This window comes from Tursiops truncatus, chromosome 19 (genome assembly GCF_011762595.2).
Source record: "Tursiops truncatus isolate mTurTru1 chromosome 19, mTurTru1.mat.Y, whole genome shotgun sequence".
Taxonomy (NCBI): Eukaryota; Metazoa; Chordata; class Mammalia; order Artiodactyla; family Delphinidae; genus Tursiops; species Tursiops truncatus.
The window spans coordinates 16,889,192-16,908,717 of record NC_047052.1 but is presented as its reverse complement, the minus strand read 5'-3'; the positions used below and the strand labels follow the sequence as shown (position 1 = coordinate 16,908,717).

The 19,526-nt window shown below is 51.5% G+C and overlaps 1 protein-coding gene across 2 annotated transcripts in view; it reads left to right on the top strand.

Annotated features, from left to right (window-relative positions):
• Window positions 1-12,375, top strand: part of WWP2 (WW domain containing E3 ubiquitin protein ligase 2) — a 144,124-nt gene extending 131,749 nt beyond the window's left edge. For both annotated transcript variants that reach the window (XM_019935591.3, XM_019935592.3), the window contains exons 12-24: window positions 930-1,011; window positions 1,633-1,761; window positions 2,445-2,520; window positions 2,803-2,874; window positions 3,104-3,192; window positions 5,070-5,229; window positions 6,470-6,603; window positions 6,873-7,013; window positions 7,704-7,824; window positions 8,162-8,266; window positions 9,695-9,791; window positions 9,983-10,055; window positions 10,535-12,375. In XM_019935591.3, coding sequence (XP_019791150.1) covers window positions 930-1,011; window positions 1,633-1,761; window positions 2,445-2,520; window positions 2,803-2,874; window positions 3,104-3,192; window positions 5,070-5,229; window positions 6,470-6,603; window positions 6,873-7,013; window positions 7,704-7,824; window positions 8,162-8,266; window positions 9,695-9,791; window positions 9,983-10,055; window positions 10,535-10,634 — 1,379 coding nt within the window. In that variant the 3' untranslated portion in view covers window positions 10,635-12,375. The remainder of the gene's footprint in view (window positions 1-929; window positions 1,012-1,632; window positions 1,762-2,444; window positions 2,521-2,802; window positions 2,875-3,103; window positions 3,193-5,069; window positions 5,230-6,469; window positions 6,604-6,872; window positions 7,014-7,703; window positions 7,825-8,161; window positions 8,267-9,694; window positions 9,792-9,982; window positions 10,056-10,534) is intronic.
• Window positions 12,376-19,526: the final 7,151 nt, after the last annotated feature.

Below are 19,526 nucleotides of genomic sequence, written 5' to 3'. Positions count from 1 at the left end.
CTCCAGTCTTGCCTGCCATCCACCTGGAGCTGATGGGCGCCCCTTTCAATCCCTCTTAAAGACCAGAATCACCAGCTGGAGTTGAGTTTGCCCCTGGAGCCCAGAGTTTCTCCCTCAAACAACTCAGCGCCATTGTTAGTACACCAGTAAAAGGGCAGCAGGATCAGTGCTGTCCAGAGAATAGAAAGTATGTCTGAGCTCCCCAAACACGGCCCCATCTCAAAGCACACACTTAGGTGTAAGACCAGGATGGCACTGTAAGTGCCCACAACCCCAGGGGTCTCTTGGCATGTGTGCAACATAGAGGTTTTGCTGCGATGTAGGAGTTTGAGAACAAAACTTTGCCTTTAAGCAGGGGGGTACATAGGCCCTGTGGTGCAGAGCGCTGATCAGAGAGGGATGAAGGAAAATGCAGCCACCCCACAGTGACCCTGCCTGTGGGACAGGGGCACCTGGGTCGGCGGCATCCAGTGGATGGAGGGGCTGCAGAACCAGAGAGCAGCCGTGATGGACGGGGGTGGGGGCCAGGATCCTGGGGAGGCTGGACTGTGCCTCCACTTTGCACACAGCTGGATGCAATTATGCCTCTGGTTTCAGCTGGGCTGCCCCCTCTCCATGTTCTCCCCTCCGTGTTGCCACACCGCCCCCTTGCCTCCAGCAAATCAACCAACTGAAGATGGTGTTTGATCTGGAGTTGAAAATGTGTATATCCCTCCCCTACTCCCCAATAGGGAAAGATTCTCTTTGTCCTCTTTGCCAGTGACAGATGTGAGTGAACCAGGCTCGCGCTGGTTAAACTTCTCTAACAGGTTAGGAACAGGGGTAGAAATTCAGACCCAGCACCCAGGAGGTGGGAGCCAGAGGGGAGAGGACATGGGCTCAAGACGTCTCAATCTGAGAGTCCGCTTTTCCTTCTTCTCCCCTGACAGAGAAGAGACAGGACAACGGACGGGTGTATTACGTGAACCATAACACACGCACTACCCAGTGGGAGGACCCTCGGACCCAGGGGTAAGGACTCAGGCCGGGAGGGGTCTGGGCTGGGCCCTGTGCGCCTCCAGTACTGGCCCGGTGGCCTTGGACTGCATTTGTCCTCCACGGACGATGTTCTGGGAACTTTGGCCACACACAGGTGCCCTGAGACCCTCATGATATGATGTTGGCCCAGTGAGAGCTTGAAAGTGGCGCCTTAAGTTGGCCTTCCTCATGGATACAGAGTGGCCTGGCTGGCAGGTGCTGCTGGTCTCTGTGCCAGTTGTGCAGGATGCCGATCATGTGATTTCAGAAGGGTTGAGAGCCCTGCCCCAACACTGTCAACGCCCCACCCCCCAGAAGCTAGTCTGGGATGGAGTACTGGGTGCCTTGTGATTGCTGGTGCCTGCTCAGGCCATGGCCATCCACCCAGGGCTGGTTCTTTGCCACAGTAGGACAGTAGATGACCTCTCTCTGCTGCAGAACCATCCTCAGGACTTGGGTATTGCCAAGCACATTTCCTCAAGGCCCACCCTCAAGGGCTGTGCAGGGCCTGGGTAAAAACAGAGAGAAAGCAGCACTTCAGGGACCCCAGCCTCCTTAGCATGGAGGCCCAGAAGGTGAGGCCAGCCCTTAACCACTCTCTTCCCATGTTTCCAGGATGATCCAGGAACCAGCTCTGCCCCCAGGGTGGGAGATGAAGTACACCAGCGAGGGGGTGCGTTACTTCGTGGACCACAATACCCGCACCACCACCTTTAAGGATCCTCGCCCAGGGTTTGAGTCTGGGTAAGGACTTTGCACAGGTGACATCACTCTTAGCACAGGCCTGGTATAGCTGCTCTTACTGCCCTCTAGTGGCCAGTTTTGATGTCACACTAGTGGGGATGTGGAGAGAAGGGGCTACTCTATTTACTCAGAATAACACTGGTGGTCTTTCTCTAAAAGCAAGAGGTCTGGCTTTCTTTTTTAAAAATAAATTTATTTATTTATTTATTTATGGCTGCGTTGGGTCTTCATTGCTGCACGCGGGCTTTCTCTAGTTGCGGCGAGCGGGGGCTACTCTGTTGTGGAGCACGGGCTCTAGGTGCACAGGCTTCAGTAGTTGTGGCACGTGGGCTCAGTAGTTGTGGCTTGCAGGCTCTGGAGCGCAGGCTCAGTAGTTGTGGCGCACGGGCTTAGTTGCTCTGTGGCATGTGGGATCTTCCTGGACCAGAGCTCGAACCCGTGTCCCCTGCCTTGGCAGGCGGATTCTTAACCACTGCGCCACGACGGAAGTCCCTCTGGCTTTATTTCTAATTTTTCTTTTTAATCTTCAAATCTTCAGAAGGTCTTAATGGCAGTCACTTTCTTTCTTTTACACCTTACTTTACTCGTCTTTAACATAGCATCAGCTTTCCTTAGGACTAACAAGATGCGTTGCTAATTTTTGAGAAATCACATGGATTCCAGAACATCTTTGCTCTTCCCAGGACGAAGCAAGGTTCCCCTGGTGCCTATGACCGAAGTTTTCGGTGGAAGTATCACCAGTTCCGTTTCCTCTGCCATGTGAGTTCTGGTACTGGGACCTCCCCTGGAGATTGGGGTTGTAGAGTTATTTCAGCACAATTTTCTAGCCCAGCAGCAGGCGTTGGAATGCCTGTGTCTTAGGTGGGAGCAGGTCACTTGTCTCACCTCGAGCAGTTTTGTGACGTTATCTCTAGGAAGCCAGCCAAGTTCTCTCCCCAAGCCCAGGGGGATGGGGAAGCCTGTTCAGACAGACAGGTGACCAGACTGAATAGTTACCACCAAGACCCCAATTTGAGGTTTGTTTTTTCCTTTTCTTATCAGTCAAATGCTCTCCCCAGCCATGTGAAGATCAGCGTTTCCAGGCAGACACTTTTTGAGGATTCTTTCCAACAGGTTAGAGAATAACCACCGTGTCTAAGACCAGGGGCAGGCAGGAGGTCCCCTCCCGCTACCCTGTCTTCTATCATGTAGCCTGTTAAGCCCACATGGTAGAGTTCTCAAGGCGTGGGCCTTGGTGACCGGTATCTGCCACAGAGCAGGCCTGGGAGTCCCCTGTCCCCCACCCCCCAGCCTGCCATGGAAGGGAGAGTGGCAGGCTGGCCACGATCTTCTGTCTCCCCAGATCATGAACATGAAGCCCTACGACCTGCGCCGCCGGCTCTACATCATCATGCGCGGCGAGGAGGGCCTGGACTATGGAGGCATTGCCAGGTGAGTTGGGAGCCCCGGAAGGCTGCGCTGCACCCCGCTTCCCCAGGCTACAGGGCCCACGCCCAGAAAGCTGTCTGCTTCTTGCTCAGAGTGTTGCCAGATCTCTCCTGCATCTTCAGGAGTGGGCAGGGGTGTGGCCAGTCCGAAGGGGCGCTGGAGCTGGGTCTGGGGGTCCCCTGCTGGGCTAGGTATTAATCCTTTAGTTTTTGGGTCATGGGGAGGCTAGGGGCCTTCTGGGGGAGGGGCTCGGGACAATGGCTCTTTACCAACAAACCTGTCATTATTTCCGGCTACACCAGTGTCAGTAGCTAAATATCGGTGTTAAGTGGTTGTCCAGTAGAATCGACCCTGGGCTTCACTTCGTCTTGAGGCAGCCGGGGCGTGTTAAGTCGGCTGTCTTGGTGTATACCTGGCATGAATAAGCTGTGTCACGATCCAAAGGGCATCGATCAGTACTCAGCTGCGTGTCATGTGCACAGGGTCAATAAATTAAAATAGCTAATATAACCCTGAAAAGAGCTCAAAGCATTGTCTTGCCCTTACCCCAGCCCACCTACAAAAGTTAACAGACTGGCAACATGTTGCCTTGGACGATGGGGCACAGGGCCCCGGCAGAGAGAAGGAGCATCTTGGCCTGCGGTGACTGCTCAGCTTGCGGACCTCTCATGGTGTGGGGACGTCTTCTCACTTGGTGTTGGGTTAACTTGCTTCTGGTCCTCTGTGTGCTGGTGGCGTTGCCCTCTGTGTTGGCACCCACGGATCGATTGCTCTTTTTTCCGTGGTGACCGTGGTGACCTCCTCTCTAGGCTCTGCTTGGTGGTGTGGCTCCCGCCCCGTGTGTGTCTGTCTCTCTGTGTCCTGCCAGTGGTTTTACCCTATGGTAGGTTACGTCATGCTGTTCTACCACAGGGTAGAACCACGGACAGGATACCGGGGCACCCTCTGCATCGAAGGACTCCTCGTCTGCCTGGCCACAAACAGCCCAGCAGCCAGGGACTGGCCCCCTTGGGACGTCCCCCTGCTGGTTTAGCTCAAGCCCCAGAGGACTCTGAATTCTGGCTTGAGGCTTGTACCTAGGGAGCAAAGAGATGCGAAGGCATGGGCATTGGTTCAGATGAATGCGTGGACATATGGGGAAGGGTGCGGTTGATGGGGTCTGGGGTGAGGGGATGGCAGAGTACAAGGGCAGTGAGATACCTGCGTGGTAGCTGGGGGGAGTGAAATGTAGACACTGCATTGGTTACAGAGTTTTCATGCAGAAGGAGTTAGGAACGTATTACCTTGTATTCACATTATGCTGCCTACTCAGGTAGGGTGGAAGCAGCGTGGCTGCTGTTCAAATAGCACCTTTGCAAGATTTAGAAAAAGATGCCCTTTGTCAAGACACTTCTGTGTTGGAATATGGCCGAGATATACTGGCTTTATCAGAAAAAAGGCAGATTGACTGCTATTCGCAGGAAAATTGTTGTGATAAATGTACAAATCTATGATACTGTAACATCGTGTCGTTGTGCAGTGCACAGCCTACACAACTGTGCATAGTGGCTCAGGGTGCAAGGAGCTCCTTTGCCATTAGACGCTCTGGATAACAGATGGAAAGTCCTGGAATGCAGCACCTGGAGCCAACATGCTGGCACGCAGGTTTTCCTGAGCATCATCGTCAAGTGCAGTTGTTCTGGTTCACACTAGGTCTGACCCTGCCCCATTCACTGACCAGCTGTTCACAGAGGTTAGCCCAGGTGCTGATCCCAGTGGGGCTGCCTCCCCAGGACGCATGTCTCCAGACTAGGTGAAACAGGACAGCACAGGAGAGTCGCACCTCCACAACAGGTGTGCAGGGAGGGATCCATTAGTTCCGTTTTTCTCTTCTCCCACAGAGAGTGGTTTTTCCTCCTGTCCCACGAGGTGCTCAACCCCATGTACTGTTTATTTGAATACGCCGGGAAGAACAATTACTGCCTGCAGATCAACCCCGCCTCCTCCATCAACCCCGACCACCTCACCTACTTCCGCTTTATTGGCAGATTCATTGCCATGGTAAGATTCGCCTTCCAGGGAGGGCGGCGACCCTCTACACCACCAGCAGCCGCTGCAGCCTGACGCCCCCCTCTCTGAGCCCCACCCTCGTCCTTTTACAGAACTACTCACTAAAGATGCAAAAAGCTAGCGAGAGTTCTGGAAATAGTTCAGAGCTCTCTCAGTGGCCACCCCAGGGTGCTGAGAAGGTTTTCGTGTTGACTTGTGTAGGATTTGTCAAGCGAAAGCCCAGGGTCCCTGGATCAAAGTCTTCACTTAACATTCAGCGCTTGCCCTGTTGGGGGTGGGGCATGACGGGCACAGCCCACCTGCTGCCTGTCTCTGGGTGTTGCCACAAGCTGGGTGGCAGCGTTTGGGAATGTCCGACTGAGACTCAGGCCTTCTGGAAGGGGATTTGGAATCTACACTAGCTGAGAATAGAACCCTAGTAGACCGGTTGGTGCAAGATGTAGGAGGCATCTGTCAGGAGGAGGGCAAAGTAGGGAAGGGGGAGTTAGGTATTTGTATTTATGTAGAAATAGGAGCACAGTGTGAATATTGTTGAGTGTCCTGTTGAGTGTCTCACGACCATCAAGAACCAGGATGGAGACGGGAGCCCGTGAGGGCCACGGTCCCGCTGCCGCATTTGGTAGTTTGAGAGGTTTCACTGCTAGCTTTCCTTCACTTCTTCCCCTGACTTCCCGAGTGAGTGTCTGCCCCGCTTCCCTCTCAGGAGGACCCAAGAGCCCATGACTAAATATGTCCCTTCCCTTTGTCTGGAAGTTCTTGGCCAAGGTGCTGGGCTCAGGAAGTGGGCACATTCTTCCCCGGTCTAGAGACCCGCCTGGCCCTGCAGCGGACAGGACAGACCAGTAAAACCCTAGACTATTACTCACCACTGGCCCGCCAGCAGCCGCGTCTGCATTATTTTTGGCTTCCTCCGCTGCCCAGCTCAGAGCAGCAGTGAGTCAGGGCCACCACCTGGAGCTGTGCTGAATGAGTCGTCTCTGTACGCCTGGGGGCAGATCTCTGCTAGAGCAGGGAGCCGGCAGGCAGGCAGTGGGCCAGAGGTGAGTTCCTGAGCGGCCAGCTCTGCTCATCGCCGAGGTTTGCAGGTGGGACCAAGAGTGCTGCAGACTTTGCCTTCAGGCCCCTGGGGCGGCCGGATGCTCAGGAGGGCAGGTTGCAGTAGCTGGGCAGTAGCTGATATGGGGCATCCTAGGAAAACCAGATCTCTCTGCCATGTCTCTTCCTTCCTCAGGCTCTGTACCATGGAAAGTTCATCGATACAGGCTTCACCCTCCCTTTCTACAAGCGGATGCTAAACAAGAGACCAACCCTGAAAGACCTGGAATCCATCGACCCCGAATTCTACAAATCTATCATCTGGATCAAGTGGGTCCCCTCCATCGCCCTGTGCTGGGAGAAGAGGGAGTCTCAGGGTGGGTCATAGTGCGGGTGGATGCACAGCTTCTAGGTCCCCCTGCAGGGCAGCTCTGGAATTCTCTCCTTGCATCAGGGAGATGTCCCGTGACGCCTTTCTGGGTTCTAGGCCACCTGTGAGTCCTCGCGTCCCACGGGCACTAAAAGTGAGTGATGCAGCAGGAGGGAGGGAAGACCCTTCTAAGACAGACATCTTCCCTCTTGGTCTCTCGTGCCCCCAGAGAGAACAATCTGGAAGAGTGCGGCTTAGAGCTGTACTTCATCCAGGACATGGAGATCCTGGGCAAGGTGACAACCCATGAGCTGAAGGAAGGTGGTGAGAGCATCCGAGTGACAGAGGAGAACAAGGAAGAGTACATCATGTGAGTTTCAAGCACTGGGGAGCCAGGGGCCTGGATAAAGGGGAGCAGAGACACAGCTGGCTGCAGAGAAAGGGTCTCCCGCTCTTATCCCGGGGCACCCTCTTCAGCCAGGCCCCCACGCGTGGCCCCTGGGTCACGAGGGATGGAAAGAACCTCTCACTTTGCCTTGACCTCAGATGGCTGCCATGGCCAGCCACGTGCTGAGCAGAGCCGGGGCAGCCAGAGCCCGAGGCCCTGTGTGCCAGCTCCCGGGTGCCCTTTGTTCCCGAGTGGTAGACTTCAAGACCGCTGAATTTCTTTGAAGAGGCATAAAGCTTCGGCGCATCCCCCTTCTTCCTCCTAACTCACAGGGTGTCTGCGTCCTGCCCGCTTAAACCCACTCTCGCACGTGAGGTTGTGCATGAATGTGCCCATTTCTTCAGGTCCCTTGGTCTCGTCTTTTAACCTCCACTCGTCTGAGGTTCAGTCAGCAGTGGTGAGAGGAGCAGAAGGGGGGGATTTCGAAGATTCAAGTGTTGCCGGGTTACTCTGAGGTTTTAAAGGCCGTGCTCTTGGGGCCGGCCGCAGCCTGGGAGTCCCGCCTGCCCGAGGTCAACTCTCAGCTGCCGATAGCAGCCCCCTGGCAGGCCCTGGCGGTGGCCTCCTAGGCAGTGCATCTTGGGCTCCTCCGACGGCCGGTCTTGGTTTCAGGCTGCTGACTGACTGGCGTTTCACCCGAGGCGTGGAAGAGCAGACCAAGGCCTTCCTGGATGGCTTCAACGAGGTGGCCCCCCTGGAGTGGTTGCGCTACTTTGACGAGAAAGAGCTGGAGGTGAGGGCTGAGGTTGTTGGGACCCTGAACCCCTGCCCCTGGGGCTGCCCTGCCCTTTGATAGCCTCGCCGCGCACCCACAGCGACTCACCAGTAAAGCCCTGCGCTCTCCCAGGACGGTGGCAGCGGGCGAATAACATGGACTTGGGTCTCGCACCTGCCCTCACCTGGGCCCTTGTCTGCAGGGGGTCCACGTGTTACCCATACTATTAAAACTGCCCGCAGAAATAGTTGAAGATGTGTGGGATGCTTTCATCTGCCAGGGAGTGGATGAGGCACGGCGCACCATGGGGAAAGGGCTGGCGCCGGGTGCCTGACACCCTCTCTGTCCACCGCAGCTGATGCTGTGCGGCATGCAGGAGATAGACATGAGCGACTGGCAGAAGAACACTATCTACCGGCACTATACCAAGAACAGCAAGCAGATCCAGTGGTTCTGGCAGGTGGGTACTGGGTCTGGTCCCTGCAGTCAGGGTGAGGGTCTGGGCAGGGATGTTTGAGCCGTCCCCACAGAAAGCGAGACCTGATTCGACCCCAAGCTTGAGGACGCTTGTGTTATCACCTCCCTCGTCTTTGACACTCTCCTCACCTCCCCCAACTTGCAAAAGGAGATGAAAAACCCAACCTTGGGACAAAAGGAGCTGTTGCAGCTGGGTCGTGGCCACTGCATTTGACAGGAGGTGTCAGCGGTGGGCCAGCTCCCAGTGCTGGTGTGTGTGTGTGTGGACGGGGGGTGGTTTAGGCAGGAGGGAGAGCTCTCATGGGTCGCGTGGTCTCCTTCCAGCCAGGTGGGGTGGGGAAGCCTGGGCTTGCTCCAGAGAAACTGAAAGAGCTTGATGTCCTGGATACAGTGAATCGATTCCTTTATATGAGTGGATCTTGTCGTTGTTGTCCTTTTGAAGTATAGCATACATAAAAAAGAATGAGCGTATATAGGTTTTCTATGGAGGTAAAATTCACATACCATAAAACTTCACCATGTTAATTTAAGCATTTTAAGGTATACAGTTCAGTGGCTTTTACAGTGGCTTTTGACAACGTTGTGGAACCGTCACCACTATCAAATTCCAGCACATTTCATCTCCCTTAAAAAGAAACCTCATACAGGGAATTCCCTGGCAGTCCAGTGGTTAGGACTCCGAGCTCTCACTGCCGAGGGCCCAGATGAGGGCTCTGGTTCAATCCCTGGTTGGGGAACTAAGATCCCACAAGCCATGCAGTACAGCCAAAAAAAAACAAAAAAAGAAACAAACCTCATACCTATTAAGCAGTCAGTCTCATCCTTAGCTTTTTTTTTTAATTAATTAATTATTTTTTTGGGTGCATTGGGTCTTTGTTGCTGCGTGCAGACTTTTCGCTAGTTGCAGTGAGTGGGGGCTACTCTTTGTTGTGGTGTGCGGGCTTCTCTTGTTGTGGAGCACGGGCTCTAGGCGCGCGGGCTTCAGAGTTACGGTGTGTGGACTCAGTAGTTGTGGCACACGGGCTTAGCTGCTCCATGGCATGTGGCATCCTCCCGGACCAGGGCTCGCACCCGTGTCCCCTGCATTGGCAGGCGGATTCTTAACCACTGAGCCACCAGGGAAGACCCTTAGTGTGTTTTTAGAAGTGGAACTTGCATGGAAAGGAGACTACCTGGTCTGGGGTGTCCCTGAGACCAAGAGATGTCACATAGATTGGTGGGAATGGTCTATAAGCACAGCCTCTTAGAGCAGCTTTGGAGTTTTCCAGGTACTGGCTGTCACCTTCCCACCCAGCCTGGGCTCCATGTTCTCAGCCCTAAAGAGGCGCCCTGGCTGACTGGAGAGTTACATGTCAGGGCAAAGTGCTGGGCCATGGGGGCCCTGACTCTGCCTTGGCTTGCGGGGTTCCAGGTGGTGAAGGAGATGGACAATGAGAAGAGAATCCGGCTGCTGCAGTTTGTCACTGGGACCTGCCGCCTGCCTGTTGGGGGATTCACCGAACTCATTGGTATGTCTTCACTTGCCCTGCTCGCACCCTTGGGTGGAGGGGAGGACAGCTCAAAGCAGGAGCAGAACCTAGTGTCTTCCCTGGAAGCAAGTCAGGGGAAGGGGGCTGAACCATCTGTGGTGGAGTCGGAGGGTCCTGCCTTAGGAAGGGACCATTCTGTTATATACAATATGTTTTTCTTTGGGTAACAGGTAGCAATGGACCACAGAAGTTTTGCATTGACAAGGTTGGCAAGGAAACCTGGCTGCCCAGAAGCCACACCTGGTGAGTGTGCTGGTTTTGGTGGGAGGTGGCCAGAACCTGAGACCCGATGAGCCACTGAGGGCAGCCCTGTGGGCAAGGTGGCTTCGGGGCCTTGACCCGGGCAACTTGTGTGTAGTTCTGGGGTTTGGGGAGGAGGGGCTTCTGGGCCTGGGCCTCTGATCTTTTGGGAATTGTGACAGCAGTTATGTGCCCTGACGGCAGTACCGGATATGAAATACTGAAACACTGCTATTCCAGTCAGCAAAGAGCTGCTGTCCTGAGTCCCCCCTGCCTGTGGTTCCCCATTTCCCTTGCAGCCCTGCCTCCTCTGACCCCTTCATGGTCCAGGGACACAGCACAGCCTTCAGGGACCCTGTTCTGGCGTCTGGCTGGCTGGCATTGTGGTCGAGCCACAGTCTGGGAACTCTTTTGACCCCACCCTGTGGCTGTTAGAGCTCTGACCTCCCTGTGCTGACTGCCCTGCTCTCCTTTCTCAACAGTTTCAACCGGCTGGATCTGCCACCATACAAGAGCTATGAACAGCTGAAGGAGAAGCTGCTGTATGCTGTCGAGGAGACCGAGGGCTTTGGACAGGAGTAACTCAGGCTGCCCCTTCCCACACCCCCAGCACATATGTAGTCTTGAGTCCTGCCTGCCCGAGAAGCTGCTGGCCGCACAGCCCGGGAGGCCCCTGTGGATGGTGGCCCTGCATAGGACCACACTGTCATCAGGCTGGTGGCAGCAGAGCCTGACCTCAAGAGGCCCTGCCCACCCCACCCTCCTACCCACTGGTGGCAGTCTGGAATAAAGCCCCCATGTCACTCTTGGCCCCATCAACCATTGCAAAGTCTGGAGGGCTGACCCTGTCTGTAGAGCTCACCTCCTTCTCCCCTGAGACCAATCCTAGGTGTGTGTGAGTGTGCAAGGTGGGGCGCGCCATGCCACAGCCCTAGGCCTCATGGGCTTGTTAGGTGAGAAGGAGACCGACCACTTGGGGTAGGTGTTCCGGGCTAACAAAGCCCACGGTCTTTGTCAGTAAAAGAGGTTCTGTTTTGTATAGAACTTTTCCAGTGATCTGTATAAATGAAGGTCTGAGGGAGCGGAGCTCCAGATCAAGGTCACCGCTCGTCCCTCGCTAGCCGTCTCCAGCTGCAGAGGCTGAGCAGCATGGCCCCTCCCTCCACTCATTGCTGGCCAGTTGGTTCTTTCCAGCAGATAAAGGGTCGTACCAGCTGCTTGGGTGTTGCGGATGGAAATGGCAAACCCTCTCAGACTTTCTTTTCCCATTTACATACACTTGAAACATTTTGTGTGTAGGGCTGCTTTGTGCTCTGTTGTTGGTATGCTGCTGTCACTACTTCCTGTCAAGGAGCTGGTGCGCCAGGCATGGCTGGGACCCTGAGGGACCCAGCACTGTTGGCCCAAGAATTTCCCAAACAGCTGCTCCCCTTAGGAACCTGCTTAGCAGTTCTACGAGCTCAGGCAGGCCTGACCCGGCGGCTCAGCTTCCCAGCAGCCTTGTCCCCGACCCTTGACAGAGAGGGAAGGGGGTTGTTGTCCTGAGTGGCACCCCGACCTCTCCGCCTCCAGTAGACAACTCCCTTTGCTAGATGGGGTGATGGGGCACGTGGGGCTGACCTGCCAAGCCCCCGGACCTCCAGGCGGCACATGCGTCCGGGTTGAGAATGAAGTGCACCCCAGCTACTGTAGAGTGTGTTCACTCTGCCTAGAAGTGCAGCTTTACCTGCACAGAGGAAACGATGCTCTTGGAAGCCAGCAGAAGGGCCCTGAGCTGCTGCCCACTGTCTGACTTGATTGCTGGAGCTCCTGCCAGCCTCTGCCGTGGGCATCCCGCTGTGTGTTGAGATCTTCCAGGCGAGTACTCTCCTCTAGGATGCTGGAGTGGTGATTGTTGCTGGGCCCCCATGCAGGCCCTCATACTGGCTACGTGGTCTTCTGAGGACAGTCTCGTGCTCCCAGGTCCTCGTCCTTCCCCCTGGCCTATGTTGGCTCTGGTGTGTGCTGATTCGGGTGGCTCAGCTCACTGCAGCCCAACCTTTCTTCTTCCCTCGAATCGTTGGCAGTGCTTCCCTGCGGTGTCTCACCATGTTGGGGGTTGGGGTGCAAGCTGCCTTGCGGGGTTTGGGAGCCTCAGGCTCATGCGTGTGCAGAGTGTTGTCATGTGGGTGTGGGTGTGTACATACGTGTATATAACTGAGGTGTCTGTACGGAATGCCCTTTGGTAGCTCTGAGTTGGTCACCAGATTGTTTTGTAATGCCCACCCCCTTGCCTTGGTATTGCCAGTTTCTTGTGCAATAAACAATCAGCAGCTGTGGGTGGTGTTGGCGTGGATGTGTCCAAAATTATTGTCCTCCAGACAAAAGGCCTCTAGGCCCCACAGACCCTCTAGGTCCAGACAGGGGCGAACATTCCATGACCTTGCTGGTTTTGAGAATTGTGTGTGTCATTAACCAAGACAGCCACACTTCTGGTGGGTGGCTGAGTCCTCGTCGGGGGATCACAGGCTTCAGCCCTCGGTCAGTTGCCTCACAGCACCCTTTTGGCCTGGGTTTCTTTGAGCAGTTGCTGTGGAGCCAACAGCTGAGCCTGCAGGTTGGACCGGCTTCAGGAACCAGCTCCTGGGGACAGTGTTCTGGGCAATCATTCATTCGAGAAACATTTCCTGGGGTTTCTTGAGTTCCATGATCATAGAGGGACCCCCTGATCTTGAGCTCATCATGGTCAGACAAGGGCTTGCCGCTCACTTTTTTGAACACCTGAAGGTCCAGATAGGACCCATCAGTGCAGTCTTGATGCTTTTGACATGGAAATGACTTGGTTGTGGATCAGGCCTTGCTCTCACCGGGCTTCTTCCCGAGGGAGGCAGAGGTGGCAGAGCATCTCCTCCCTGGAGTTCATCAGCTGAACTCACTACCCCCAGCACCAAAGCTATACTTTGAGGAAATTATCGACAAAAGTCCACACGTTATACAGACGTCTCATAATAAATTCCAATAAGACATCTCTAGTCGAAATTGTTCTCCCCGCTCTTATCCCCAGAAGTAACTGCTGTTCAGTTTGCTGTCCTTCCAGACTATTTTTGTGTGTATAAATCATATGTACATATAATTTTAAAATGTACTAAAAATGAGATCTTACACATATTGAGCAACTCATCTCATTAAATGAGATATTAATAGGGACACCTTTCCATGTTCGTCAACATAGGTCCAGTGAATTCTTTAGTGTGTGATAGCCCATGTCATGGTTGTCCTGTAACACAACCATCTTTGTCCTAACGGGCATTGTATTTGTGCCCAACAGTTTGCTGGTGGAGGCTCTTGGTCAGGTCTTGTGCACCGATGCTGCTCTTCTGGGAGGGGGCAGTCCTGGAGTTGGACGGTTGACTATGCACCTTTATTTTTATTTCAAAGTTGTAAAAACGGTTTAGAAGTCCAAGACAGGAAGGGTCCACAGTGAAAGCCCCCCTCTTTTGTTCCTCAGGCATTCTGATCACCTTCTAGAGGCGACTGTTGTTGCTGGTTTCTTTCGGATCCCTCCAGATAGACTTTAAAATCCCAACAGATTCTACTCAATTGCCCTTCAAAAAGGTTCTTGTTTTACCAGCCTTAGCATTGGACAGGACCCCTTGCCTCCCCACTCTGCGAACTGGATCTATGAGCTTCCCTGTCTGTTCTTCCAGCTCTTTTTACACTTTTCCATCTCCTAACTCTGGGCATCTGCCCTTTTGCTTTTACATGATCATAGTGTTTTGTTTTTTTTTTTTAAAAAAAAAACATTTATGTTCTATTTTGTAACCATAATGAAGTCTGTACTTTTCTAAAGGTTTATTCAAAAAACTGAAAAGCAAGAAAACTGTTTATATCACTATGATGATCTAAATGCTGTTTACTCCAGAACAAAATGGTATAATGTAGTACAACTATTTCTCCCTCATACAGCTCTTTCACCCTAGGGATTCTAATTACTGATCCTTGTTTTTACTATATCCTCATTTTTTTTTTCTTACTCTTAAGTGTTTCAAGTTAAATTAGACAAGCAGGAAGACTCCCTACCTCTACACGCTGTAGTAAGTTCCTGATAAAATTAGCCAAAGCTACAAATTATTTTGGAACTGAAGAGCAGATATGACTCCCTTTGTCACCCAAGGTCCCCAGTGGGGCTCAAGACTTTATGTAAGGTGGGACCTCACTGGATCTGGAAAGCGCAGCTGTTGCTACCCCATTGCCCTTCTATATTGGGGCTCACATCATCCTTCTGGAAAAACTTAGGCTAAAGATCTACGTGCTTCCATTCAGAGGAATGCTTACAAATAGCAGGTACTTCTTGATCTTCAGCTGAACTTGGCAACAACAAGGCCCCAGCCTCACCTTGGGGAAAAAAATTGAGTCAGTGCCCGAAGTTATTACCTCTGCTCATTTCCCTACACTCTCCCCCATGAGTCTAGTTTTAAATACCCTTTTCTCCACGTCCCTCTGATTCTGAGGTTGGTTTAAGTTTCATAGTCACTTTCAAGGTCACTTTCCTGTGGTCCGTGCTGCACGAGTCAAGCACCAATCAGCTGACTCAGATCGGAGCACGTGACTTGTCTTTGGCACATTTTCTGTTTTTTGTACCTTCTGAATGTCATCATGGACTCAGGGCCTCACTCCAACTCAGCTGGTCCCAGTGACAATGATCATTGTTTTCTTTTTGATGCTTGTCACAGTTTTGGCCCCTTCAACTCGACTCTCTTGTCACCTCTCCAGATATACTTGATGGTCTCCATGACATCTAGTCCCAACACTAGTTCTCTTGCCCAAACACAGAATCAACTACTCCACTAGGAGCCCTTGTTCTTTTTGGTGTAAAATAGTACTAGAAACCAAAATGTGGGGTTCCATCAAGATGGTACCATGAACTCATGACTTGATCAGCTTCTCGGCTCCAAACGTATAATATAAAAAGGGAACACAAAATATAAAAAGACAGGAAAAAAGGCTGTTTCAAAAACAAGATAAATAAGCCCATGGGTTATAAATAAAACAAAAATGCAGACCGTTGGGCAAGATCGAACTGTGGGTCGGCTGCACCTAGAGCCTGGCAGTGGTGGCTGAGAGTTCAGCGGAGATGGGCACCAGTTGTGTACCTGGCTGTGGCTTTGAGAAAGATGGAGGCCCAAGGAGGCAAACTTGTTAAGCCAAACCATCCCACTTGTTCTGGCCTGGATCTGTGACATTCCTATGTTCCCCCCCAGGCCAGGGCCCCAAACTGCCATTCAAAGACCAGACTCTGGAATGGATGGTCAGCAGGACAGGATGTGGCAGCTGCAAAACCATTAGACAGGAAGAAGCGAGGGCAGATGGAGAAGGAGGAAAAGAATAACTCCTTACTCAAAATTTTTGGCTCCCTATTTCAGAGAAAGACATTCATGAGTGGTCTCTTGCCTGCTAGTCTCTGCTGTGAGGGTATTGGGTGGCAAGTGGGCTTTTTCATGGGGCCCTAAATATCACTGTGCAGGGGTCTTTTCTCTGGGGTGATCAGTTTCTCCAGAGATGAGTCCTCTGCTCCCCACCTGAGTGGGAGACTGTACCTGAGCCAGGTAACCTGCCTGTAGGCTTCCTGGGAACAACGAACAGGAAGGAGCCGGGGCTCTCAGAGTCCTGGCCACTGACCTGACCTTTTCTCTCCCCCTGGCCCTCTGCTCCGATTCGGGTCCCTGAGCCTGGGGCTACACTTGCCCCCTGGTCTTCTGCAGCTGGCAGAGGGGAGGTAGCCAAGCTGTATGGGGCTTCATGGGGACCTGTATCCCACCCTTCTGTGTAGAAACTTTTACCTACCCCAGTTTCTGCTCCCCTCCTGCCTTCCTGTTGCCCTTACGTACTGAGTCTCTGTGAGGACTCGCTCATTTTCTGTCTGCATCTCCCTCTGCAAGTGTCTTAGGTTAAGACGTCTCCTTGGTTGGTTACACTCCACCTTTGAACAGTTTGTTAAACAACCTTGTCCACTGCTGAATCCTCTTATGTTCTCTTTGCCTTTGTGGATTAAGACTTTCACAAAGCTTTCTTCACTGTGGTTTTGGTGAGGCTGGAGAGGGAGAGGAGATGCTTCATCTGCTATCTGTCTCAGTTAGCTTCCTTTCCTTTCTATAGGTCTGCCTGTGGGCAGCTTGCAGCTGTGCAGAGAGGTCCCAAAGCGGGCTTGGCTGTTTCATTATATAGAATTTCGACTAAGCTGTCGTGTTTACCCCCATGGCACTAACTCTGATCTTAGGCCTGAGCCTTTCCCCGCTCAGAACCCTTTTGGCTAAGCTCCTTCCACATGAATTTGAAGCTGAGGCTCCTGCTGCCCGGCCGCTGCTCCTGCTTTCCTCTTTCCAGAAATGTGTCGAATTCCCTTGTCCACCTCACAGATGCTACCTCTTAACTTGGGCCAAATGGCAAGGGTAAAATGGGAAATCTTTGACATTCATTCACTCTCATTTTAGTGGGGTCTTGGGAGGGAGAAAGGATAAATACATGTCAGAACTGGTTTTTGCTAATCAGCCACGATTTTGCACCTCACTTCTTAGGAGCACTGACTTGGTTCCTAACTCTAGGGATTTTGTTTTGTTTTGGTTTGTTATCCCTAAAGCCACTGGGAGCAATAGGTAGTCCTGCATATAAACGAGGAATGTTTTACTTCTATATTTTCTATTAACATTATCTTTATTCTAAGGCTCTCATTAGGCACTGAAATTAAAAATGAAAAACCCACTGTAGTAGATTGTGGATTACCCTGGTGAATTCTTGTTTTTATCTGTAGGAGGCAGGCTTCTTAGGTGGCCCCCATGACCCCCTCCTGGTATGCACACCCTTGTGGTACAAGCCCCTCCCCTTGAGTGGGAGTGGTCTAGAGACTTGCTTCTAACCCATAGAATATGGTAAAGGTGACGGGGGCTCTCTCTTCCTGCGATTAATTTACAAAGGATTTGGATCTACTTCTTGCTAGCTGACTCTCCACTGCCTTCTTGGCTTGTGTACTTCGATGAAGCAAGCCGCCATGGTGGGGAGGCCCACATGGCAAGGGACTGAGGGCCCCTTTGTGTCAACAGCCAGTGAGGAACTGAGGCCCTCAGCCCAACAGCCCGTGAGGAACTGAATCCTGCCAGCAACTACACGCTCTTAGAACCTTGAGACAGCAGCAGCCCAGCCAACACCTTGATGGTCTTCTGTGAGCATCACTGAGCAGAGGACCCAGCTAGGCCCTGCCTGGGCTCCTGACCCAGAGAAACTGTGAGATACTAATATGTATTGTTTTTAGCTGCTAAAGTTTATGGTAATTTGTTATGCAGCAATAGATAACTAATACACTATCCTAGGTCAGATTAAATGTCCTTGGATTAGCATTTCTTCCAAGTCCCAGGTCCTGAATGTGGCCATGATTTTTAATAATGAAAGAGCCATGGCATGGAGATTATCTGTAGTTCAAAAAATCACACTAACCAGGAATATAGGCAGAAAGGTACCAGTATCACTCTTCTTCCTTTTCTTGGGGAAAGAAAATACTGGGAAGTGGGAGTCATTTCAATCCCCCCCGCCAGCCCATGGCCTGACATCACTTCCCAGGTAGTACTGATGGCCTCAGAGGCCTTGGGTTTGGCCCAGCCTGCGACTGTGGCGCTCTGCCTTGGGTTGTTATTCATTCTTATCTGGGCTTCCAGCCAAACCCAGTTGGCAAGAGTCATGTCCAGTCTCTCAAGGACAATTTTGAGTCAATTTTCTGTACAATCACAGGGTGAGCAGTAGGATAGATGGTGCCATTGCAGCAGTGAATGCACCTGAAGGACGGCCTTTGCAACCGCGGGACCCCCATGGGGGTTGGTTCAAGGGGCACATCTCCCACCTCAGTGGTGCCTCCCTCGTGAGCATCTGGGCCCTGGTGAGTTGTGGGTATAGAAGTGTCCTTTTCTTCTGGGAGGGAATTAATTTCATCCTTGAACTTTCGTTTTTTATAGTCGTGGTTGTTTGCCAACTCTTGTGATTGGTTCACATTGCTTAAAATATGGGGTATTATGGGGTGGGGGAGAAGTAGCATATGCATTAAACTTTTATCCTGTCCCTACTCTTTTTTAAAAAATATTTTTTAATTTTATTTTTTACCTTTTGGCCGTACCGTGCAGCATGTGGGATCTTAGTTACCCGACCAGGGATCAAACCTGCACCCCCTGCATTTGAAGTGCAGAGTCTTAACCACTGGACCGCCAGGGAAGTCCCCCGTCCCTACTCTTGAACAGGGGCACAGATCCTTGAGGCATCGGCTGTCTGCCATGGGCTACAGGAAACCCCTGGATAAGTATTTTTTTTTCTAGCTTTATTGAGATACAATTGATATAACGTGTTAGTTTAAGGTGTATAATGTGGTGACTTGATTCATGTATATATTGCAAAATGATTACCACAATAAGGTTAGTTGATGCATCCATCCCCTCACATAGTTAGCACTTTGTTGTTGTTGTCGAGACCATTTAAGTCTGGGATGTGGTGAGAACATTTAAGAGCTACTCTCTTAGCAACTTTCAAGTGTGTGATACAGTACTGGCGTCTTTATCTGCTGTGGGGTAAGAGGTAGGGATAAAGCCAGCGTTGAAAATGAGGAAGGAGGGGATAATAGATGAACTGAGGATGTTAGTTGGTTATTTTGGTTAAAAGTTTAGCCACATTATGTTATCATTGATCAGATACTAGCTGTAGCATATAGAGAGAGGTAGACACTGGTGCTAAGTTGCAGAGAAGGAAGACACTTTGTGGAGTGTAATAGACATATATGTGTGAGAAGAGATCTTGAGCTGGGAAAAGACTTCTTAAATATGATCCACAAAGTGCTAATGATAAGGCAAAAAGTTGGTAGGTTTATCTACATCAAAATAAAGGTTCTCTAACTTCCATATGTGCAGAGACCACCTATTTCTTAAAAACACAGATTACCAGAGATTCTCATGCAGTAGGCAAATTGTATAAATTTACAATGAAATAAATGATATCTGAAAAGGGTAATAAATACTCACTATGCATCATAGCTTAATCATTTTACTATGGTTTACTATCATCTGTGTTCTTGAGGTTATTTTTAGCTCTTGTATCCATATTTAGGTAATAGTATGTAACGGTGTGCTAATATGCATCTTTTCCCAATTCATGTTGGTTTTGAAATCAGCCATGGTGGGAGTATTTACACCAGGGAAATTGGCAAAGGCCACAAATCAACATCCTTTCTCCTCTTTTTTAGAGACCTGGTTGTTACACATTTACCAGCACTCCACTGGATATGGCCCTTAAATATATCAGGAGTGAGGAAAATCAAAGCATGAACTATCAGAAGGGCAGAGAAAAACCTTGTATATTTATTGCCCAAGCAGTAGTGTATAGTAGAGTACAGTAGGGGTGAAGGTGTGGCAACTTGACCCAATTTTCTTGCACCCATATGCTCTCCAGATTCCCTCAAAGTCTAGC